This window comes from Larus michahellis, chromosome 1 (assembly GCF_964199755.1).
Source record: "Larus michahellis chromosome 1, bLarMic1.1, whole genome shotgun sequence".
Lineage (NCBI taxonomy): Eukaryota > Metazoa > Chordata > Aves > Charadriiformes > Laridae > Larus > Larus michahellis.
The window spans coordinates 121840352-121863388 of record NC_133896.1 but is presented as its reverse complement, the minus strand read 5'-3'; the positions used below and the strand labels follow the sequence as shown (position 1 = coordinate 121863388).

General features: G+C 39.3%; 1 protein-coding gene across 1 annotated transcript in view; it reads left to right on the top strand.

Annotated features, from left to right (window-relative positions):
* The first annotated feature begins 1179 nt into the window (after nucleotides 1-1179).
* The window catches only part of RCAN1 (regulator of calcineurin 1), a 42450-nt gene continuing 20592 nt past the window's right edge, over nucleotides 1180-23037 (top strand). The window contains exon 1 of the mRNA XM_074601635.1: nucleotides 1180-1537. Within this exon, the coding sequence (XP_074457736.1) occupies nucleotides 1289-1537 (249 nt within the window). The 5' untranslated portion in view covers nucleotides 1180-1288. The remainder of the gene's footprint in view (nucleotides 1538-23037) is intronic.

Genomic DNA, 23037 nt, shown 5'->3' with positions numbered 1-23037 from the left:
CAACTACTGCCCAGCATCATCTTACTCCTTACTGCCTTTTATTATTCTGCTTCATCCATGTACTAGTACAGGATCTTTGAGGTAGATGTGTGAATGTCACAATAACGTTACAAAAAACCCCCTGTGACCTCTGAAGCTCACTTTTGTGCCTTCTCCTGGAAGGTGATGCTACATGTATACATGTAAGAAAAGCGTCTAGGTCAGTTAGGTTGGATTAACCACATAAGCACATTGGATAAACTTTATTCTTCTACATAGGAATGTCTGACACAAGCAGCTCCTCGAGTGTAGCCACAGAAAGTGCAGCTGTCCTTTATGGCCTTATTGACACAGGTGGTAAAGAAAGGTTGTAGGAAAATGTCTCCTTTGCATCCAAAATAAGGAGGAAAGGACACAGACATGGCTTTATGTGCCATTGTTCAAAAATTTTGAAGTCGAAACACTTTTGGTCTCGTCCCAACAATAGGATACATTTGAAAAAAAGTGTAAAGAAAGGGTGAAGATTAGCTGCATCAGTCGCCAGCAAGAAGAGATGCAAGTGTCCAAACAATGTTATAGGCTTTTTATTTTTCCTCTAAGCTTCCCTTATGTTGTCTGTTCAGCAAACTGTTTGCAGAACATGAAGGGTTGGTTGGCTTGTCCTTAAGGCAGATAAGAGAATTAAGATGTACACGATGGCAACTTTCGGCTGATTTGAGTAAGGTCTTATTTATTCATCTCCTTGTTGCACAGTATTCCTTGTCCTTTAAATCAAGACGTGTTGTTCCGTGCTCCACTTCTGCCACAAACCACAGCAGGCCTTGGCCAGCCACCTTGGCCCTGGGTTGCCGCCATCACCCCTGACCAGGCGGCCACACTTACCGGGCATGTGCCCAACCTCAGCTGCTGGGTCACCTCACCCTCCACGCCACCCTCAGCGCCCTGCCGCCGCTCACGCCCCGCCGTGTGCGTGCCGCTGCCCCACGGGCGGCCGCCCCACGACCCGCCGGCTCCCTCACACGCTTCGGTCCGCCCGCTGCCCTCACTCAAGATGGCGGAAGCAGCGCCCGGCTCGGGCGGGCCCACCTGTTGCTGTTGCGGCGGCTTCCTATTGGCTCATACGGCGCCGCGCGCCCTATGCGGGGGGGGAGGTCAGGAAGGCGCCGTTGTGTTGAGGGAACAATAAGGGGGTGAGGGGGGGGGTGGTGTAAGTTTTGTGTGCGCACGCCAAGGCAGGGAGGCGCGAGGCCTCGCCTCAACCGACACCAGGCCCGGCCCCGCCCCGCCGGGGCTCCGCGCGCCCCCGGCCATGGAGAGCGGCGGTGGCGGCAGGAGGGGCCCGGCGGGGCAGGAGGAGCCGTCGCTCCGGCAGCCGCTGCCGCCCGGGGAAGCGGAGGAGGAGGAAGAGGAGGAGGCGTTGCTGCCGCTGCCGCCCGAGGCCGAGACGGACTGGAGCTTCGTTGACGGGGAGATGGATGCGGTGGCACTGCGGGACCTGCCCACTGCTACCATCGCCTGCAACCTGGACCCGCGCGTCTTCCATGACGGACCGTGCCGGGTGAGCGCGGCGGCCGGGCGAGCCCGCCCCACCGCCGGGGGGACGGCGCGGCAGGGCCGGCTCCCTCTACCGGCGAGCAACCGCCGCCGCCGGCTTCCGCCGGTGTGGGGAGCGGCGGCCTGCAGCGGGGGCGGGCGCTGCGGGCCGGCGGTGGCGGGGGGCGGCCCGCCTCCGCCCGGGGCTCGGCGCGCGCCCGCTCCCTCAGGAGGCGGGGAGGGGACGGGACGAGTCGGTGGCCCCGCGTCCCCGCCCGCTGCCCTGACGCCGAGCGCGTGTCGGGGGGCGCCGGGGCGCTGGCCCAGCCTCTCCGCGGGCGCGGGGTCTTCCCTCGGGTTTTCCCTGACCCGGGGTCCGTGTGGAGGGTCGGCCCGGCCGATCCACCCGCCTGCAGACGTAGGTCAGGGCGAAGAGGTGCACAGAGCAGAAGGGGGGGGAAAACCCCTGCCCTGGACCGCTCTGCTCAGAGGACCAGCAGCTTGTTGATGTATCTGAAAGCGTCAGGGGGGACAGGCGGGTGACAGGAGGGTGGCAGACAGGGTTTGGAGACCTGGGAAGGTGGCAAGTTCGTGGGCAGGGGCCCGAGTGGGTGAGGAAACTGCCCACCCGCGGACAAAGGGAGCTGTTGGGTGGCACACGGGGATCTATAGTGCTGGTCTGAGTTGAGGACTGCTTGTTTAAAAAATAAAATAAAATTAGCAGCCGTTGTTTCAGAGAAAGTTAATAGCCACTCTCAGAGGAATCCTATAAACAGTCTGAAGTAAACTGCAGCTCTAGGTGTAATAAGTGGATACAAATATTTCAGAATTGCTTCTCATGTTATCTGTGGCCTTCTTGATGAAGAAGTAATTCAAATCAATCTTAATTTTTCATCCTTCTCTCAACCCTGGCCAGAACTAAAGAACGAGTGAAACTAACTCTTCTGTCAGTTTTTATAGTTGGTTTTGCTATCAAGCTCTTATTTTCTAGTGACATTAAGGCTGAAATTTTTAAACAGATTGAGATTAAATGAAATGGACTCGAAAAATTAGGCAATAATTGTACTGTTTTAAAATCCTATTAAAACAATTGGCTGTCTCTTTGTGAAAAACAACTTAGAGTTGTTGTAGTAATAGTCTAACAACTCAACCCTGCTAACAGTTATAATACATTAAAAATGAATGGGGAATACAAGATGCAGCTACATGGTATTCCAGTTACTTTCTAAGGCTATATAACTTTTAATGGCAGTATACCTTTGTATGGCTTTGGGCACCTTCAGGTGTGGTGGGAATGGTAAATTGGGATTTACCCTGTTTACTTTAATTGAAATTCACTCCAAGTATGCTTAGGAAAACACCTATTATCAGTTCTATGTAGTATCATCAGTTGCATGTAGTAGTAGTATTTTCTTAGGTGGATTCTTGTTGAAGTGCATGTTTTCAGACAGCAGTTAGATGGATGACAACTTAGATGCATAACCCCATGCAAGTCCAGGAGGTATCTGAACACTTAAACCAATCTCTCCAGACACTTAATTTAGATTGGGACAAAGTCTTGCGCATTCCTAACGCTACAATAAAAAATTGTTTTAACTACTTCTTTTTTTTTTCTTGCCAAGTGCTGCAGCAGGAAGGAATGCAGATTACATAAAATAATAACAAATTAATTCGAGGTTAATCATCTCAGCATAAACTGTGTTATCTTCACTATGGATGACAGCATGTATAGTTACTGCAGCAGTTACTGCAGCATAGCTGTTGCTTTTAAAATTTAAATTCCTAAGGCAAAGAATGAAAGAATTCTCTTGAACTTGAATACATATATGTATCCAAGAGGGAAGAAAAATCTTTCTCAAGGTTTTATAAATAACGTGAAATAAATTAAAAAAGCATTGAGGTGCTTGGGACCTGGTGTTTTGTGAATGTGGTAGATGTATACAGACTTCCAATAGACCGAAAAAACAGCTTAGTTTTTTTGCTAACTGAATCTCAGACTTTAAAATACATTATTTAGCTTCAGTTAATACAGTTATAGAGATGGCAAGAGCTAACTCTTTAAAGGTGGAAATGTATGACTGCTGTGTAGGAAAACAGCAGATTCATGGACTGGATACATTTCTAATGTGTTCTGGTGGACAAATGTCGGGCAGTTGCAAAGAGAGGAAAAAGCAGAACGAGGCACTAAGGCTGGGTCTCAGACTGGATGTGTGAAAGGTGGCTTCAGCACAATGCTGTTAGATGGCATGAAAAGAACAAGGTTATATTAGAAGTGGGGAGAATATTACGGTCTTCCATGCATGTATACGGTTTTACCTTAGCATTTACTGATTCTGGTATCCAAGAAAAGGAAGGTGTTTTGGTCTAGAGTGACGACTTAGCATCTGAAAATAATTCCAAGGTAATTTCAATAGGCTATTCTTCGTTAGGGGGTTAATTTTAAGAAAATTCACTTAGTTTACTATAGGATGTATATCAGTGTAGCAAACAGTTGTGTGGAACTTCGTTTCTGTGATGATAAAGGAATGAGTAAAGGTATTGTAAAATATAACATCACCAGACATAGTGTTTTATAAATATTATATGAATTTTGGTGTGTGTAATAGGCTTGCTTCTGTTTTGTGAACTTCCTGCTTTTTCCAGTATATGTAACGCTCCTAAAATACCTTGTCTTTTTTCCTCTTCAGTAGGCCCCTTAATAATCCTGGATTGCCCTATTTGAGGAGGGTTGATCCAATCAAAGGGGAGATAGGACAGCTAGGCGATGGCTGACAATATTTATTTATATTTTGCCCTCCCCCTTCCCAAACACTAATTTACACTTGAAATGCTGATTGTATGTTCTTGTTCTTCCTCTTCTTAAAAAAAAAAATAAATCTTTTTTTAGTGAGGTGTGAATGTCACAGTTGAGAAATCTGAAGAAGTTTTACTGGGTTTCTGATCACTCTCTTAAAAATAGTCCGCCTTCTCAAGTAAGGTTCTATTAAATAACAGTTTGGTCTCTGCTTTATTCTTATAAGAAAGAATCTGGCTTGTTTAAATACCTTATGGCTAGTTTTTCAGTGTCAGTTCCAAAATATTCCAGAGAACATTTAAATACTCTCAGCTTTTTTTCTAAAGCACAGCTGGAGGAATACCTATAGATTCTGCATTCTCTTTTCACTGTAGTACAAGAAGTTATCTTAAATGAAAACTCTTTATCTGATCTTCAGGTTGGCTAGTTACCTCGGAAAAATGCTGTTCTGATTTCCTGAAGTGTCTTTTACCCCCAACCCCCAGCTTTTTAGTAGTTTTAATGTTGACTCTGTGGTTGAGAAATTGTAATTCTTTCTTAGAGAAAAGCAATATTTCTTCATGCAACATGCAGATGAGTTTGTATTCTTGTATACTCATTTAAAAAAAAAAAGGTGTCAGTAGCTAATTACTAGACAGCAGTTATGCTTTTGCATATTTCCGTCCTCCTCAACTGGTATTCAATTTTTAAGAGCCTTTTTATGTCAGTAGAGGACACTCGGGTTTTTTTATAGAACTTCTACTGTCAAATGGCAAGTCCAGTAGGTAATAGGCTTGCTTGTATCTTGTAATCCTGGAGGGATGTGGCATACTTCACTGATGACTTTAAAGTTCTGAGTACAGCCACGGGGGGGCTAAATAACTTCATTTATGCCCTAGTAGTCTTTTGCTAAGTAGGTTACCTAGGTCTTTTCTAACTGTCAGTTTTCCATTTCAGCTTAATTGTAGACAAGTATAACTCATTTAATTTGTGAAAAGAGGAACATAAAGAGAATCTAGAAAGAATTCAACTTTGGGCTACTGAGAAAAGATTTGGTTAGGCTATTTATTTTTATTTTTTTTTTAGAATGGGTCAAGTTTCTTAAATTACTTTAAAATATCTATAATTGCCTTAATCTGCTAAATCTTGAAAGTTACCGCAAACTAATGAGCAGAATGTATCAGAAGGTTTCCCATAATTAGTGAAAACGTATGTTCATAGATAACTCCTGAAAACAGGCTGTTATGTCATGATAATAATTTTTCTCTGGAGCTTGCTAGGGAATACTTCACTGAAAGCTGGATTTTTAAAGAAACTGAGCTTGATTGCTTTTAAGTGCACTGGAAGGAGGAGTGAGCCAGTCTCCTGCAGCAGTCTGTGTCCTCACATAACCTCCAGTGGCAAGCAAAAGTAGAACTGGCTGTGAAAGTGTCTGTGATTGTTTACCTGTGGGGGGAGGGGATGGGGTGGGGGGAAGAGGGAGAAAGATTATAATTCTGTTTGAAGATAAGGCCTAAATAAGGTCATAAGTCTCTGCAGTAGTAAAACCAAGGGAAAAGCAGTAATGGCAGGTGTACTTAATCTTGTTAATGATTATCACAGCTTTAAAATTCTACTCTGTCTTTAGCTTTATGTAGTTTCAGTATGGAAAAAATTATTTCTGAACTGATCTGAAAATAAAGCCATTGTTAAATGAACCATGCTTTTAGAAATTTTTAACTGACTTACACCCTACTGGAATGATCATGAGATATTGAATGTATTTCATGTTTTTTAAATACTTAGAGAAATACCACTTCACAGGAAGCTTGTCAAATTTCTCAGGAGTATTTATGAAACTTTCTTTACAAAATAGTTCTTGGGTTTTCTGGTAATCTCTTCCTGTCGGTCACATGCCTCATTAATCCTTTTACTTAAAGTTTGTTAATCCTCTTAGATCACATTAAAAAAAATATTTTAAAAGTAAATTTCAAAAAGGTGAGTGTTTTTAACATGTTTATATTTTTGTGACCACAACTCTGTTTCTGGCAAAATGCTTCCTAATGGTAATGTAAAAATTACTTAATCTGTGCTTTTCTGCTTGTATTTTGAATATTTTCATTCTTTCTCTGCCAATGTTTTTCTCAAATAATTTTTTTTTGTGACAATGTTTATAGTTCTTTCTATGCTATTGCTTTCCAAAAATCATATCCCAATAACCATTGCTTTCCAAAAATCATATCCCAATAACCTGTTTTTACACTGAACAATAAAATGATTAAGGAGGATTAAAAAAAAAATAATTAAAAATCTTCCGTTATGAAAATTTTTTGCAATAAAACTTCTGGAAGTATTTTGGTCCTGTACTTTCAGATGATGCAGAGTTATTCTGGAGCTATTAACAGGTTAAGGCAGACTTCTGAGTGATTTGAAGCCTGGAAATGATATAAATATAATGCTATGGCTGACGTAATAGTCTTTGACATTACGGTAGAGCATAATACCATGCTAATGCAGTTTTATGGCCCCTGAGATGCATCCAGTTTGCCAAGTGACCAGTCAGAACTTGTTCATATATCTGCGTCTGAGGACAAACATGAACTCCTGAGAGTCATTGAGATGCCTAACCTCCTCAGCTTCTGAGGGCCTTGGGAAAAAATCGTTTTTGTCTAAAAAGGTACTTTATGAATGATACAAAGAGTTATAACACTTTATATGCATTCTGTATGGAAACCATGGCAATAGTCATGAAGAGGTGAAACATCCAGAGAGACTGAAGTTAGAGTATTCCTGACTTTGAAGACAAAAACTGTATGCTTTATAGACTCAAAGTAAATAGAGATTTTAATGCTTGTAGTTTGCTTGGTGACAGTGCTGTTCTGGGGTTTTTGTCCATTCTTTCTACTCTATGCCTTAATAAGAAAACGGAATTAAAATATGAATACTGTTGTACATATTATCAAGTATTAAAGTTGTATTCAATGTTAGTGTGTCTGTTTAGTTTAAGGATGGTGTCTTCAGTCTTCTCGCTTGAGTAGCTATATTTGGCCTGTGAGCCCAGAGTAGTTTTTCTAGTTGCTTATTTTCAGTTCTCATGTGGGATGCTGAGAGGTGATTTGAATAAATTTCAAATAAATAATTCACTAAAATTCAAATCACAAAGGTGATTTGAATAAGCTTTGAGCTGAATACTCTGTTTTCAGCTGGAGTAGAAGGATTTGAAGAGACTGTACAGTATAAAAGTTTTTGGTGAAGCAGTGTTTGATTGCTTTTTTCATATACTTGGACTTTGAGGCATTGAAAAGTGATTTAGGTGGCTTCCTTTAACTGTTGTCCACATGTTACTTATACTTCTTGTTAAAGTACAGATAATACTAGCTAATGTAGTAGAAAGGCTGACTTCACAAGGGGAGGGAGAATTATTTTCATTTCTGTAGCTCTTTGTTGTGCTCGAGGCATTTCAGAGTGCATTGTAACCAGTTGAAACCGTGATAAAATAAGGTGCTAACAGAAAACCCTCATGCTGCAGCTTTGAGTGTGTTGGTCTTGTTAAGAGGAGGTATTCGAGAGCAGGTTCAGGTTTATATTGTACTTGGAGCCTCTGCAGGTCTCCTAGCTCAGGTGAAAACAGAGAAATGCTTATTTCTATGTCAAAAATCCATGGCTAGTTAAGTCCTTTGTGTGCTGATCATTCTATTCTCCAAGCAAACAATGCAAATACCTTTATAAGTAGAAATAAAATGGAAATATATAATAATTATATAATATGCCAAGATAAGTCACGCATATGGGGTAAAATAGGAGTAAGCAGCAGACAAATTTATCATTGGTTAGAAACAGTTTCACTAATGGTGCACAAGATGGTAGTTGAGTGACTTAAAAATACCTAAAGTAAAAACAGATATTGTAAAATTGTCATTAAGAGCATAATGTTGGAGATATTAACAAAAAATTTTTCCATATGATCCAATGCACTCTCAAAGTCATGAGAAAAGATCATAGGTAAAATCTGTGCTACGAGATTAAGAGCTTTAATCTTCCTGGAGAATCGAATGGAAACTTGGAGAACTTTGTCTGGTTTAAATCACCGTGCCCTGGTCACACCAACAAGTCTAATATACGTTAGAACGCTATGGAATGTGTTTCCTTATATTCTTTGCTATCTGTCTTTTTTTTTTTTTAAGGAACAAATTTAGCTTTGTTCTCCAGGAATACTGGAAAATACATACCTGTGTAAAAAGAAAAAATATGAAAATAATTACAGAATACTAGATGGGATACTAACTTGAAATATATCCCAAACACCTCTCAATAATGTAAGCATTAATGAAATGATTGAGTGACTAAACTCTCCTATGCAGAAGAGGTTTAAAATGCAAAAAATACAATCTTTTTGGCAGCAATCATCCAGAAAGCATAATTCTACAGCCATTTGTTACTGAAATTGCTTATTCAGTTGGGCAACTTTTAATAAGCAATGTTTATAAACTTGTATTTATAAATAATATTGGTCATTAATAAAGAATATGCTTTTTAATGTCATAACTGAATGTTAGAAGAACTGAAAATTAAAAATGAGATAATTTTAAAATGGTTGTACAAAGTTCATATATGGTATGTTAAATAGAAATGACATTGTAGTTTTGTTCTCATATGTGTGAAAACATATTAGAGATGTGTCTGTGTGCATTTGTTTTTGTTGGGTTTTTTTAATGGTATTCTAGGGAAGAATGCCACCTTCCTCAACTGGGATGTTAGGTAGTTTTAAATGGTATTGGTTTGGGTTTTTTCCTCTTGCTCTAAGTATGACTAGATCCAAAGCATGGTTATATACTTCAGATTTTTCATGGAGATGCTGCTCAAGTTAGAGAAGAAAAATTAAGTTTTGTTGTTACTGTTGCTGTATCTTCTGATAAATAATCCAAGAGCTGTTTTGACACCAATGTGGCAGGTAAAACGGAATGCGAAAGAAGAGTTGGTGAAGCTAGTTAACGTTTTCTATGTACTTGTTTATAAAAAATGTAAGATAATTCAGAAGCTCTGCTTTTCACTGAGACTTCAACTTGGTGAAACAAAAGTCCCTCAGCCATGACATGGAGACTGTGGATGTTTTTTTTTTAATTTGTTTTGTGTTTTTTTTTTTTTCCCTCTCAAGACTTGATACATCTGATTATAGAAGTATCTGGGGGATAGATCCAGCTGAGACTCTTGTAAGTAACATAAGGACTTCACTTTGTCTGTGACAAGCGGATTCTAGACACCTCTGGCCTAAAAGCAACTAGGAATCACTTTATAATTAGTTACAGATTTTTCCATTCAGATAGCCAGAACCTGTCCCTGACCCCCAAGGGAAACTGTATTTTTTAAGTCTGAAGAGGTCGTTCATATAATATGAATTATTGTAACCTGGCATTTATGAAGGATTTCCAGGCTTGGTGTATTTTTTCTCCTTAAGAAAAAACCCAAGAAAGACTCAGTATCCACCAAATTCTACCAAAAATTTTGAAGGGTGAAGGATATTCATTTCCATGAGACAGGGGAGCTGTGGGAGTGAGCCACTGTGTGAAATGTTTCCACTCTTATTTTTCTCACAGAAAATAAGAATATGCTGGAAATGCATTAGCGCAGCTGAAATATTCACTGTCTTCAATGAACCTGAAGTTGGGACTGAGGTCTAAAGCATGATTTTTTTGCAATTTCTGTGTGATGCAATAACTGTGGAAGTCATTGTCCTAGAATGTTTAGGAGTCCAGGAGCCTAATATTAAAAAAGGGGTGGGACTGATTCATGAGTAGTATCTGTCAAGCACAGTGATTAGGGTATAACTTAATCCTCAGGGTTTGCAAAGTGCTGTTGCCAGTTTTAGATGGGAGAAGAGTAGTCTATATATACCTGGCTTTATACCTTTTGTCTCTTTCTCCAAGTACTTGTTACTGCTGGAGGTACATAGAATGGCTTTCGTCTTTTCATTAACTATGTGAGTCATTACTTATTGCTGGTCCCACTCATAAAAGCAGAGCTATCAATACTCATAGGGCGTGCAGTGGATTTCATGTATTAAAATATAATCTTATTGTCCAAGATAAACTTTTTTCTTCACTTTGCAGACTTTCAGATAGTTCAGAAGTCAATAGTTGGATTTGAATTGTCTTTCCTTTTTGAAGTTTTCTTTTTTGGAGTTATTTTGGTGTTGGCTGAGTTCCTGGAAAGAAAAGGCAGTCTTAGATATTGACTTGAGAGTACATTGCAAACCTAATGAGTTGGATTTTGGTTACTTGCGGTTCCTGAAGTACAAAAGGTGTTAGGAAAATGCAACACACACGCTCCGCGAACACCATAAACTGTGAGACAGTGCATCTCTTTGATGCAACAGTGGTTTTAGGAGTCGTAAATGTGACCAAACTGCCCTGTTAGGAGAGTGAAGTAGGAGTTGAAAGTATGGTGATTAATTTTTTCCTGTCTAAATTCAGCCTGGCTGAAGGATGTTTCTGATGGGATAAACTTGAGTCATTGGACGGACAATTGGCAAGGAGAAGAATAAGGTGCTTTTGGCAATTCTCTCCTGGAAGCTACCTTGTAGTTGCCCTATTGAGAAGCTGCAGAGAGCTTTCTTGAGGCATACACCGAAACTGCTGTAAAAGCTTAATGCTGTAATAGGTGTGTGTCTTGCCTTTTATCTGTAAATATGCTGGATTGCGTGTTGGTTTTGAGTGGAGATTATGGTGTGATGAGGATTGTTTGACAAATGGATTGATATGTATGTGGGTCTGTATCACACTTTTCTTAAAAAAAAAATAAAAAAATAAAAAAAAATCTTGGTATCCTTAAAAAAAAAAAAAGTCAGACTTTGACTTTTAGATGCTGTATAGTGAGTAAAACAGAATAGCTTTGTTTTCTTTCATTGACGGAATACCATTCTGGAAGCTTCTGTGAAGGTTTGGGCCTGCTTTCAAAACAAGGGACAGTCTGGATGAAAAAGCCTCTTAAAAAAACAGGATGCTTTCCAAATAAAAACTGGCTGAAAGGCATGGAGAATTGTTTCTCTTTTTCCCAGAGATACTGTTTCCTTTCTCTGTAGAGATAGGAAGCCAGGGTAACTGAGCTGGCGAACTGCCAGAAGACACAAGCTGTATTGTTATAATAAATTGTTTTTTTCCTCTTTCTGGTTTTTGTAGGTGAAGAAGTTGTTCATAATCCATATAGCTAAATAAAAGCCATCTGTGGGCTTCTAATGAAAATATGAGAAAGGGAGGGTGTAACCCAACAAATGCAGATAATACACGTTTTGAATTGTGTTAAGAACAACTCCCATCTCTGATACTTCTTTATAGAATTTTGATAATTACTCGGGGTTGGTGGCTTTGCTAGGAAGCTGCAGTACTAATATGTCCATTACTATAGAAAGCTGAGGCTACTTTTAGTCCTGCTTATTGTCTGAAAGTGTGAATATGTATGTTGCAGAATGGTTTGCCCAGTTCAGGGAGGAGGATTGCATTAAGTATGGGCAAAAGAAGAAAAGATAAGAACTAAAAATATACACTTTTTATCAGGTTTTGATATTAAATAATAAAGATATTTTCTTGTGTCAAGTGGAACATATGTACTTGTGAAGTATTGTGGAGAAAGCTTATGTGCATGGCTTCTGTAAGCGAGAGGGAATCAATGGGAATTTGTGAGGTATGTGGATGCTTCTTTGCAGGATGGATTTTATTTTATTTTTTAATCAATTTCCTGTAGTTGGACTACTTGGCACTTTGGCCGTATCACATCAAGCCGATAGCAAAGATCGGTTGGCTAATGGAAACAGTGATTAAGGGCTTGAATTTTCCTGAGGCTCCAGGGTGATAGTGAAACAGCTGCTGTTGCAGGCAGTGGAAAGTATGAATAACTCTTGCCTGGGGTTGTATAACCAAAAGAATAATCGGATCAGAGACGAGGTTAAATCATTGTGACTTCTATTAAAAACGCTGTTAGCCCATGTGTTCACGCCTTATTACAGCATATAATTTAAGGACACTAAATAGAGCCCACCTATTAGGCATGAATAGATAAAGCCTTCTATTAGGAGTCAGATATTTTTCTCTTGAGAAAGGAGTGGGGAGAAGGTCATTTGTCTGAGAGGTGTATAATAACTTTGAACATGTTTTTAAAGTTTGGGTTTTTTCTTTGGTATATGGCAAGCAGACTTTAAAAGCAATTTTAGTAACCTAGCCCATAGACGATTAAGTGCAGTAATTCTTCACAGGAGGTGGTTTCAGGAGAGATTATTCCTTAATTAAGTACATGAGATACAGCTATGTCTCTTATTTCTTCCCAAGTAAGTTGCAAAAATAAAACTCTGTTCTTATCAATATTAGGCTGCAATGATGAAGTTTTCATCTCCCCTCCTGAAAAAAGTGAAACCCAAAAATTTCTATAGGAAGGGTGGGGGAAGCAGAAGATAGAATGAAATGCAGAACTGTATTGGTTTTCAGCAATGTTAATTGAAGTGTAAGTTCATAAACAAAAATGGTTGCCTTGAATATTCAGGAAGTTATAATAGTGTTACAAAACAACTCCTAAAACCGATCTTTTTTTTCCCCTTCAGTCAAAACAGATGTGTTCTTGCCATATATACAAAGAAATGAAATGCATCCAGAAGGCTCTACTGTTAGGTACCTCAAAAGCCAGTGTTTTTTGTTACCAGTAATTTCAACAGCAAAATTACTCTGAGGCATCTCCGATTACGTCAAGTGGTCATATGTCTATTTTGCTGGGGTTTTTTAATGCCAAGATATTGCCACTAGCAGTTGAAGTAATTCAGCCCTTGTTGCTATTGTGTGGCTACCGCAAAGAAAGCATTAGTTACATAGGAAGCTTCACAAACTTTGCAGTTAGGCTATTTGACTGTTAAAAAGCTGTAATAGAGTATATTGTAGTATGTTTGCAAATACAGGTTATATAATTTAACACAGTATCTAGTATGTCACTACCTTAATGTGCCCGAGAAAATTACAGTATACAGTATCTATAAGGTTAATTACATTAACCTTACCAAAAAATGCATGTCATGTCAGGATAAAATCCAGACTCTTCCGTGGCTCCTTTTATTATCTTTATTAGTAAATTTTTGAAATGCTCTTAAAACTTCTAGGTGCTCTTAGTATGTTCTTAGAAATACAATAACTAATTGCATTTATATTGTTCTTCTGTTACCCACCCAGAACATTCTTTAAAAATATTTTGAAACTATCTTCCATTCTTCTTTCACTGATTCCAGTGGAAAATTTCATTCTTTAAAGTTTGCAAAAATACCAGGCTGCTTCTAAACAGCTACTGTGGTTTTCTGAAGACTCCTGTGTTACAATGGTGGTGGTGGTTTTTTTTTTTTCTTGACTTTTGTTTTTCCCTTAGTCACAGAGAATGTAGCAGAAGAGTGGTCAGAAGATGAACACTGTAAAATATGTAACTTTTACTTGCCTATGATAATATCCTTCATACTTGCTAAACAAATACTGTTGTCATTCTATAAAGAACTAGTCATAAAAAAAACCCAAAACACATGCTGTTTTCATACAGTTTAGTCCTTATCTTCCTTCTAACTTTGCACTCCCTCAAGTAGTAGTTTTGGCATAATATAGTTGCATTGTTTTAATGATAGTAAATAGTTAATTGCAGAAGTATTTTTCACTACATTTCGTCAGGATTATGGTCATGTTCTCACTCAGTATGGCAGTTCATATACCGTCATAGCTGAAAAAAAAACCCATAACAACTTGGAAAAATGTTTTGCAGACAATTCCTGCTTTACTTTTGAGAAATGACAGCTAAAGATCAAAAGAAAAAAAAATCATTAAAATACACAAATGCAGCATGAAAAAATAAAAATAAAGCCAAGGTAATATCTAGATTTAGTTTCGCTTGTTATCCTTTAAATGACAAAAGATGGTTAAACTGGGTATCTTAGGTAAGATTTGGCACATGTATGGAGTCTGAATTTTAAATATAAGCTATATTAAGTGCACCAGAGTGATAGCTGACAACATACAGCAAAGAATGAGCAGAAATGCCCCGAGATCCTGCTTTGCTTTTAGAAAACAGAAGCAGCAGAACTGAAAGTGAGAGGAGGAGGAGGAGGTTACTCCTGTTGTGTGATGAGGGAAGTGTTGATGAGTTAGGCTACTATGGAGGCATCCTGGCAACACCAGCCTTCCAATCTTGGAAGAGGCTATTCTTTCTGAGCAGCTGCTCTGTATTCTAGTGCCCTTATCACTAAAGCGGGGACTCACAGGGCTTTTGAAGGCTCTGAAGTGGGCCAAGTAGATAACAAGGCTGCAGCTGGATGGATATCTGCTGTGGGTTGTGAGTTGCTTCTAATAGCACAGGTCACAGTTTCTAAGAAAAGCCCCTTAGAATTGTCGTGAGATTTTGCAGCATTCCTGGCATTGTGTTGTATGTATGCACGAGCCTGTCCAGTGTTGTCAAACCATCATCACATTCTGGCATGAATGAACTGGGTTTGTGTGGGAGCGTTGCCCCTTTGTCTATTATGTATGTTCCTTCCCTTCTGAAAATGCCAAGCATACTCTTACAGCTGATGACAATTCTGAGATCTGTGCGTGTTCAGTGGAAACAAAATTGAAATTGCCAGCTTCTTTCTTGGGAACCTCTGAAGAGCTGCCTTCTAGATACTGTAAATGACAGCAAATTTTAATTTACTAGCTGAAAATAATACCTGCTGTATTACCTACTATAATAAACCTCTGACCTCATAGATGGTGCAGTTCTGAAGGTGTGTTTGAAGCCTAAAAAACGGACAAAACGTATGCTACTCAAAGTGAATTAACCAGTATAAAATTATGTGCAGCTGCTTAATTCTTATGCACTGCTGTGAGTCCATTTCCCCCTCCATAATGCACAGAAGTTCAGGTGTTACAGAACACCACTCTGATTTTGAAGCTTTTACCTCTGAAAATCTACTGAACTAGCTTTTTATTTAATAGCGGACTTTCATTAAATTGGGAATATTTTAGTGATAGTCTTGTGGTAGATTCCTGTAGAAGTCAGTGGAGAAAGTAAACAAAAATACTGAACAGTCAAGTCCCACTGTAACTTGTAATACAGGGGCGATGAAGAAGCGTCTGTATGGCATAGCTGGGACCTGAATTGATGCTATTTAGAGAGTCCTTTGGTCTGGGAAACAGATGATGACAATGGTATTTTTTTTTTTTGAGGGGTGTTTCTTTCCCACAGTTAATCAGCTATTAAAGTTATTTGTAGTAGATCCATTCTTTTAAATGCCGTGGTGAGTAATGAAACAGAAGGCATGTGATGCTTTAAAAAGTAAAGTCTAGTATTACTTCCAAATAAATAAATTAAAAAAAAATCCTAGATTATAGGACAACCACATGGAATTATAAGAGTGAACTTCTGATCACTTAGTGGTTGATGGTAAACTGGAAAGTAGAAGTTACTTAAATCTGTGCTGTCTTTGCTTCTGTATCTCCCCTTTAAACCAAGCTGTGGTTTAAACTCCCACAGCTGAGTGATTGGGATGTATAGTTTAACCATAATTATGAGGAGGGCAGTTGCCCCATCATCTTGTCCTTAAAAATTGCCCAGGTGTAAGCTTTAAGTACTAGGTAAAGGATCTTGTGAAAACTAAGTAACAGGAGAACAAAAGCCAGCTGCAGCACCTCAGTGCTTTAAAACTGCAGTGCAATACAGCCACTTACAGATAAGCTATCAGCAGTTTGTGCTAATGTAGTCCAAAAACCGAGGTAGTGTCAACAGAGGAGACGAGGTCCCTGTGCATTGGGGCAGCTCTTGCAGGAGAACGTGCTGCTTGTGGCACTGAGGAATTGGCACAGCACTGGGAACAGTTAGGCTGAGTGGTGGTGTTAGCTCAGAAGGTCGGCCACGTTCTTTCTGAACAGTTGGACATGGCTAACAGGAGTAAAGGCTAGGAAGACCAAGAAGTTAGCTGTGTGACAGACCATGAGTGTTTGGTGGGGGAAGTGGTTGGCTCTATAAATCTAAAAGCTAAGAATTAGCGTAAGCAACTAAGTGCTGAAAAAGTCCTAATGTCTCAACCCAACCAGGTTGCCTTAAATCTTGAAGTGATGAATCTTATTTTTTAATAGATCAGATGTGGGATGCCAAAGTTTACTACTGAACAGACAGATCTGATTGCATTTATTTTATAGTATATTGGAGCCTCATCCATGTCAGACAGAAAAGGAATTACTGTAATTTCTACATCCTGCAGTTGCATTTAATTATAGATGAAACAGCGTGCAGTAGAGAAATTTAGAAGAGAATTGTTACTAGTTTAGGAGTGTGGGGTGGTTTGGTCAGGTCTTCTTCCTCTCCCCTATAAGGAAGAACATACCCTGGAAAGTTTTGTTATTGCAAGCTGATTTATCTTTAATGTAACTGGTGGTTTCTGAGCCTCAAACCAGGCAACTGACTCTTTTGGGTAGTTGACAATGTCGCTTCTCTTGTAAATTCACAAGACCATGGTTTCCTAAGGGAACTGCTGGTAAGATTTTTTTTTTTTTTCCTCTCCACTTCTGTTTTCCAACACACTTGATCTTTTCATGTACTTGCACATTATTGTTTAATCTCTCTTCCCCTCCTTTCCCACCTCCCTCCCCCCCCAGCATAAGTATCACTTTTGCTGACTGTTCTGGTTAGTGCTTTGCATTGCATATTGTCTTATTTGAAGACTCTCTAATTCTTTTGCATTTAAATCTGCAAAAACCTTGCTGTAACATTTAGGTTGCATAATGTAGAACTGGAAATGCTTGTTGTAAGCTCTTTTTTGCTCTGCTTGGCAGGTTTGAAATGTCAGCTAAAATTTTCTGAGTTGGCTTTAGAAACAAGCAAGGTAGCGCTTTCGTTAGAGCTGTCAGAATCAAGTGGCTTTGAGAAGAAGTGACCAGTCTGTGGTGGTTAAAAAAACAGCGTTTATGAAACTCTGACTCCTAAAAGAGTATCTGTTAATCATGCACAAACTGTTTTTATGAAGAGCACCTGAGCACAAGTGTGTTTTCCTCATAGTCAAACTTGTGAAATGAAACGCTTTCTCTCCAAGCTTTTTACAGAAGTAGTTCGATCAAAACCCAATTCATCTGGAAAAAATGATAAGCCTTAACTGTTCACATGTGAAAGGTGTCTTTATTTCTGTATTTACTTAAAGGCTAAGTATACAATCGTAGTCTTTCCTCTGACTAGGACATTATTGTTGCAGTGACTTAATGAAGTTCCTCAGAAATACCTTGGAGAGTGGCATTAATAGCAAACAGACTAAGAATAGCTCAGGGCAGCACCCTGAAGGGAGCTGTCAGCCTTTCTTCCCTGGCTGGAGAAAAGGCTTTGTGGTTGTATTATCCAAAATAGGGTTTTGGGGACTATGAGAACAAGTAGACAAGAAATTTGAAAGCAGTAGGGAAACCTGAGAAATTGCATCCGTGTTTAATATTGTGCTGAAATTTCCTTATTATTTAACCTTCACTGAGAAATAGGAACAATTTCATAACATTGAAAACCTATTTTGATAGCACTGTTTTAATTATGTGTGTAATAACCTATGTTTCTAAAATTGTTAAAAATTAATAGAGCGTAGAGTGTAAACACTTCAAGTAATTTCAAATGGGGTCTTACTGGAAGCCCAGCAGAACTTGCCTGAAGCGAGGACTGTAAAGCTCTCATCAAAATGAAATTTGTAAGTGATATTCAAGCTATGAGAAATGTGAGCAGTGCTTGGTCACACTGTCTGGGAAGGGAGTAATTGGGTAATCGATTGCCCTTTTAAGCAGGAAAGAATGTCTGGTGAGAGAAATCAACCTGTTACCCATTGAATTGCACAGAGGCAGCAACCCAGATATAAATCATGTGAAATGATGTTACGTGCGGTTTTACTATACCCGGAGCTTATCTGCATACTAAACAAAATTAAGTTCCTTTAAATTTCTTAATGAAAATGGGAGGAGATGATGGTCCTGGGAACTACTTTGAAGACTCATTTGTTTAAGTAGTACCCTCTTGGCTTAGGCTTGATCAGACAGAGGGTAACCAGAACTTTGATCAAGCACTGAAGTCAGCCTCACTGGTGTGTGCTGTGTGGAACTGACACCACAAGGGATTTTAGAAACCGGTTGGGCAAGTAGTTTCAGGGAACTTGTAATTATTTCACAGTCCCTGTATGTAAATAAACTCTTTGTTGTGACTTCCAAGAAAAGAACAAACTCTTAATGCAAGTATTCAGAGAGGCTCCTTCTAAATTTCCTTTAAAAAAAATAACAATAAAATCCTGTTTCCTAGGGCATCTAGGGCTGGAGTTCTAGTAAATGGGGATATATAGGAAATGGAGCGAAAAATATGCATATGTTTTGCTTTTTTCATAATATTTTTGGGGAAAGATGATCATTAAAAATAAGCATTTAGATTTCTCGTCAAAAGTTTTAAACAAAATCAAATTACACGCACCCTCCACCCCCTGTCCTCGACCTACCCTGTTTCCCAAGGCTTCTGTCTCAGAGGATTTGGCAGAGAACATTTCCTCAGAGATGCTCCTCTTAAAAGGCCAGGTAAATTTCTTGCTGTGTGGAACATCATTTTCACCTAAATCTTAAATTAGGCCAGAGTTTGCAATTACCACCTTTCTATAAAGAAACAAGAAGAACTGTGTGGGGAAACTCCAGTTGTGTTTATGACTGTGTCTATAGATTTGGGATGCAAATGTACATACTTTACTGCTTTCTCTTCCCACATGCACACTGATAGAGGATAAGTGTCCTGCTATTTAAACACAGTAGCCCTTTCTGGGTTAATGGAAAGGGCATTAGATCTGCTGACAGTGCTGTTCTTTAAAGCTTCTTTTTGCAGGAACTGTTTGTGTTTTCACTGGAGCCTAACAGCCTCTGGCTTTCGAGGTTGCCATAAAGTCAAATTGCTGTAACCCGTCCTCATAGTCTTACCTTCAGTTGTATTAAACAGGTAACTGTATTTATTGATAGTTTGGGGTTTTTATTTTTGTGTCATTTTGGCAGCAACATCTAAACAGTGATAAATCCCTTCTAAAAGGAGCTTACAGTTAAGGACTTGATCCTCCTTTCATTTAGGAAAGTGGCAATGTTATGGCATCTTTAACGGGTGGCGGAATCAAGACATAAAATAGAGATGTCAGGATCAGGACGGGCAAGAGAGGATAAAACAGACTATTAAAGGATGTACTAAGTCTAGTTACATGTTGAAGTAGTTACATGTGTGTAAGCCTGGAGTAACTTGTTTAGGAAGACAAGTGTGTGCATGTTTGCTGTGATGTCAGTTATTCTGGATATAGGAGTGCTTGAGTTGACAAAATCATGTTTGATAGAATGAAGTCACTAAAACATGCTGTTTGCTTCTAAAGAGAGAGTCTCAAAGATTCACAGTTAGAAACTAGACAATGAGAATATGCTGCTTTGCATACTGTGCAGACTTTGTGAAAGGTTTTCCAGGAAAGTTGAGTACAGCCATGAATCACTTATGGAAAACCCAGTGGAATCAATTAGTCAAAGAAATATTTGAGTGCCCACCCTTTGCCTTCTGCTATCAGGAAATAGTGCAGCTTTCCATGATTTTATACAAATCATGTGGCATAAATAAGGAAAGCTATAGTTAGAATAGCAAGCAATTACTTTCTCATAGCTTTCTACAAATGCTTCTTTTGAAATAAATACAAAATTTAACATCAGACAAAAGGTGTGGGTATTTTGGGGGAAATCTTCAAATTTTTAAGATGCTCAGGGCATTTCTCTACTTTCTTCTCTGAACTTGCCTCTTCTACCTGTGTTCTCCTGCTGATATAATTTAAAAGGGGGGGGCTTTTCACAAATAGAGAGTTTTCACACTCTTCTGAAACTGTTACTTGCCTTCTCTCCTTTGACTGTGAGGCTTTTACTTTCCAGGTAACAACAAAGCAAAGTCAAAGACTGCAGAATTGAGACAGCTTAACTATAGAAATGGAGGCTTCTGCATCAGTACTCCACGAGTTATGTATTTGACAGTGTATATACACTGCAGTATTGATAACTGTTGTTCAGAGAACTGATGGAAAATTATATATGCAGTAAACTGTCCAAGTATTTCTTTACTGGATGGGCATGTTATCAGTGTAACTATTAGCCAAGTTCTGTGGTCTGTTGTGTGGTTCACTCGTGTAAATGTATTGAGGTGTGTCAAGTTTCATGCTCTTTGCACTGGCAAGTGTGATCTGAATGGTGTTAATGATTATAGCATTCAAGACTAACAGGGTATATCAGAAATGCCAGAAAAGCATGCGGGGTGAGTGAGTGTACAGCTTTCAGTCTTCCTTGGAGCAAATCCTGCAGTGTTTTTTTTGTGACACAGGCTGTTGATCCAAAAGCCTAGGGAAGCTCTTGGTGTTTGGAAGGGAGTTGCTTGGACTTAACGACATCCTTTCATAGATATGAAGCTGTGAATATTGAACGACTGACAAGACTCACTTTTTGCTGCTTCCTCTTCCTTGATGAGAGCTGGTTCTGCCAAAGACGATTACATCCAGGTTCTTTTAGGGGGATGCATAGGAAGTTTGTTTGGGTTTTTTTGTTTGTTAGGTGCTTTTGTTTTTTGGTTTTTTTTGTGGGCAATAGCTTGCGTGTGGATATATTCTTGATTAAACCAGTTAGGTCTAGTGGAATAGGTTGAATACTTTGGTAAGTGAAAGCTGTTACATTCACTTTTCCTGTTCAGCTGTACTGAACTGTGTCTTGCTAACTTACTGGGCTATTTTTTGAAAGAGGGCAATGTAAAGGAATGGCACTTAGGCAACTTTAACTTTGAATTTCTTTGGAAAGTGGATGGGTGCCTAATTTCCAGTTAAATACATCTGAAGATTTTAATGACAAGAAAGGGCTTTTAGAAGTTAATTCGTAGTCGTGGAAGATACCATTGATCTGAACACTGTCCTCCTGTGCTCTGTATACAGAACCAAGCTTGAACCTATCACTGCACTTCTCCATATATTTGGATACTTTTTTTCTCCTTAATTTTTGTCCACTTTACCATGTTCCAGATAGCTACTTGTAATTCTTTCTGTCCCTTCTGGCTTCTGCATTCTCATTGCATGGCCAGCAGGTCAAGGGAGTGATTCTGCCCCTCTGTTCCACTCTGGTGAGACCCCAGCTGGAGCATCCCTGGAGGTGTTCAAGGCCAGGCTGGATGGAGCTTTGAGCAATCTGGTCTAGTGGGAGGTGTCCGTGCCCATGGAGAGGGGGGTTGGAACTAAATGATCTTTAAGGTACCTTCCAACCCAAACCATTCTATGATTCTTAAAACCAAAAGCGTGCATGTCAGTATACTCTTCAGATTCATGTTGCTTGCTCAGTATGCATTTCAGCTTTTATGTGCAAGTTAGGAGGTGGTCCTTCTAAAGTATCTTTAGCCCTCACTCGTTCTTGTTTCGAGCTCTGGAAACTCCTAGAAAACCAAGAAAACATTTTTTCCTGAGGTAACTTCAGTGATTTTTATTTTCAAAATTTTATTATAGCATGTGGATTAAGTGAGCCCCTAAAGCTTGCAGATTCCTTTGCACAGTAAGCATATTTCACAGACTGTGGAACGAACGTCTGTCTTGCTTTGTATTTGTGTCCTTGGCCACCAGCTTCTACAAAGTTGTGAATTCTCTCTTCTTTACATCCTGCAGCGTACTCTGATACTTGTTCTAGCTTGTCTGGAGGCCCACATAAGCTGCCTGGCTGGCTTCTGCCAAACAAAATAGCTGACAACCAAGTTCTGCATGCTTCTTTCTTGGTCTTCCTACCCTGCCCAGTCTTTGATATTTTCACGCAACTCTTTATCACAAATGCTGTTCTTTAACCCTTTATCCTGATATCATACTTGATTGAAGCTTGCCAAGAGGCTCAAGACAGTGTACTTTTTGCCTGCTGCCTGATGACTTTGACAAAACTCTATCACTTTAAGGGACATTTTTCTTCTGTGGATTTATACATGCTTGAAGGAGCTCTTTCAAAGCAAAACACAATAAACAATGCCTTTTTTTCCAGATCATTCTTTAAAGGATTAAGTAATGTCCTGAGGAGATTATCCCTGAATGATGTCTGAATATAGGGTTATAGGCTCTTAGTAATCCTCTAAGTGAACATAGAGCGTTCCTCAGAAATTCCTAACCTTTTAAGATGCTATTTGCTAATGACTATTTTCTGCTTTCCAGGTGAGAACAAACTTTATGGGCTTTTTAATATACTTTCTAGGTATACAGTAGTCGTAAATATTCTTTGCTCTGTTCTTGTGTCTTCCAAAGAGACACCAGCTACTCTGGACTGAATGGTTTATAGCTTCCAAATGCAGGATGGTTTGAAGTATAGATGAGTGGGAAGGAATTCTAGTGCTGATCAGGCTTTCAAGAGGCATTATGTGAATTAGTGACAACTGAGCATCATGGTTGCTCAGTTCAGGTTAACACCTTTGTTCCAAAATGTCATCTCTTTAACAAAGCAGACAGGTTTCTTGGAGATTTTTCTTAAGAGGACTCCACTCTTTCCTCAGCAGGCTTATTTGTGTTCAGTTTAAGATGCTGTTTTGCACAGGTATTAGAGTATTTGAGTAGCCTCTGTTTGTATAATCTGTCCATATGGACAGATTTATCTGTTCTGGCATTGCTTCTTATTAAAAATATTTTTCTCAATGAAACCAACTTAATTAAACAGAAATTGTTTCTCTTCTAAAATGCTCTCAGGATATAAAATACTAAGATACTTACTCTTTTT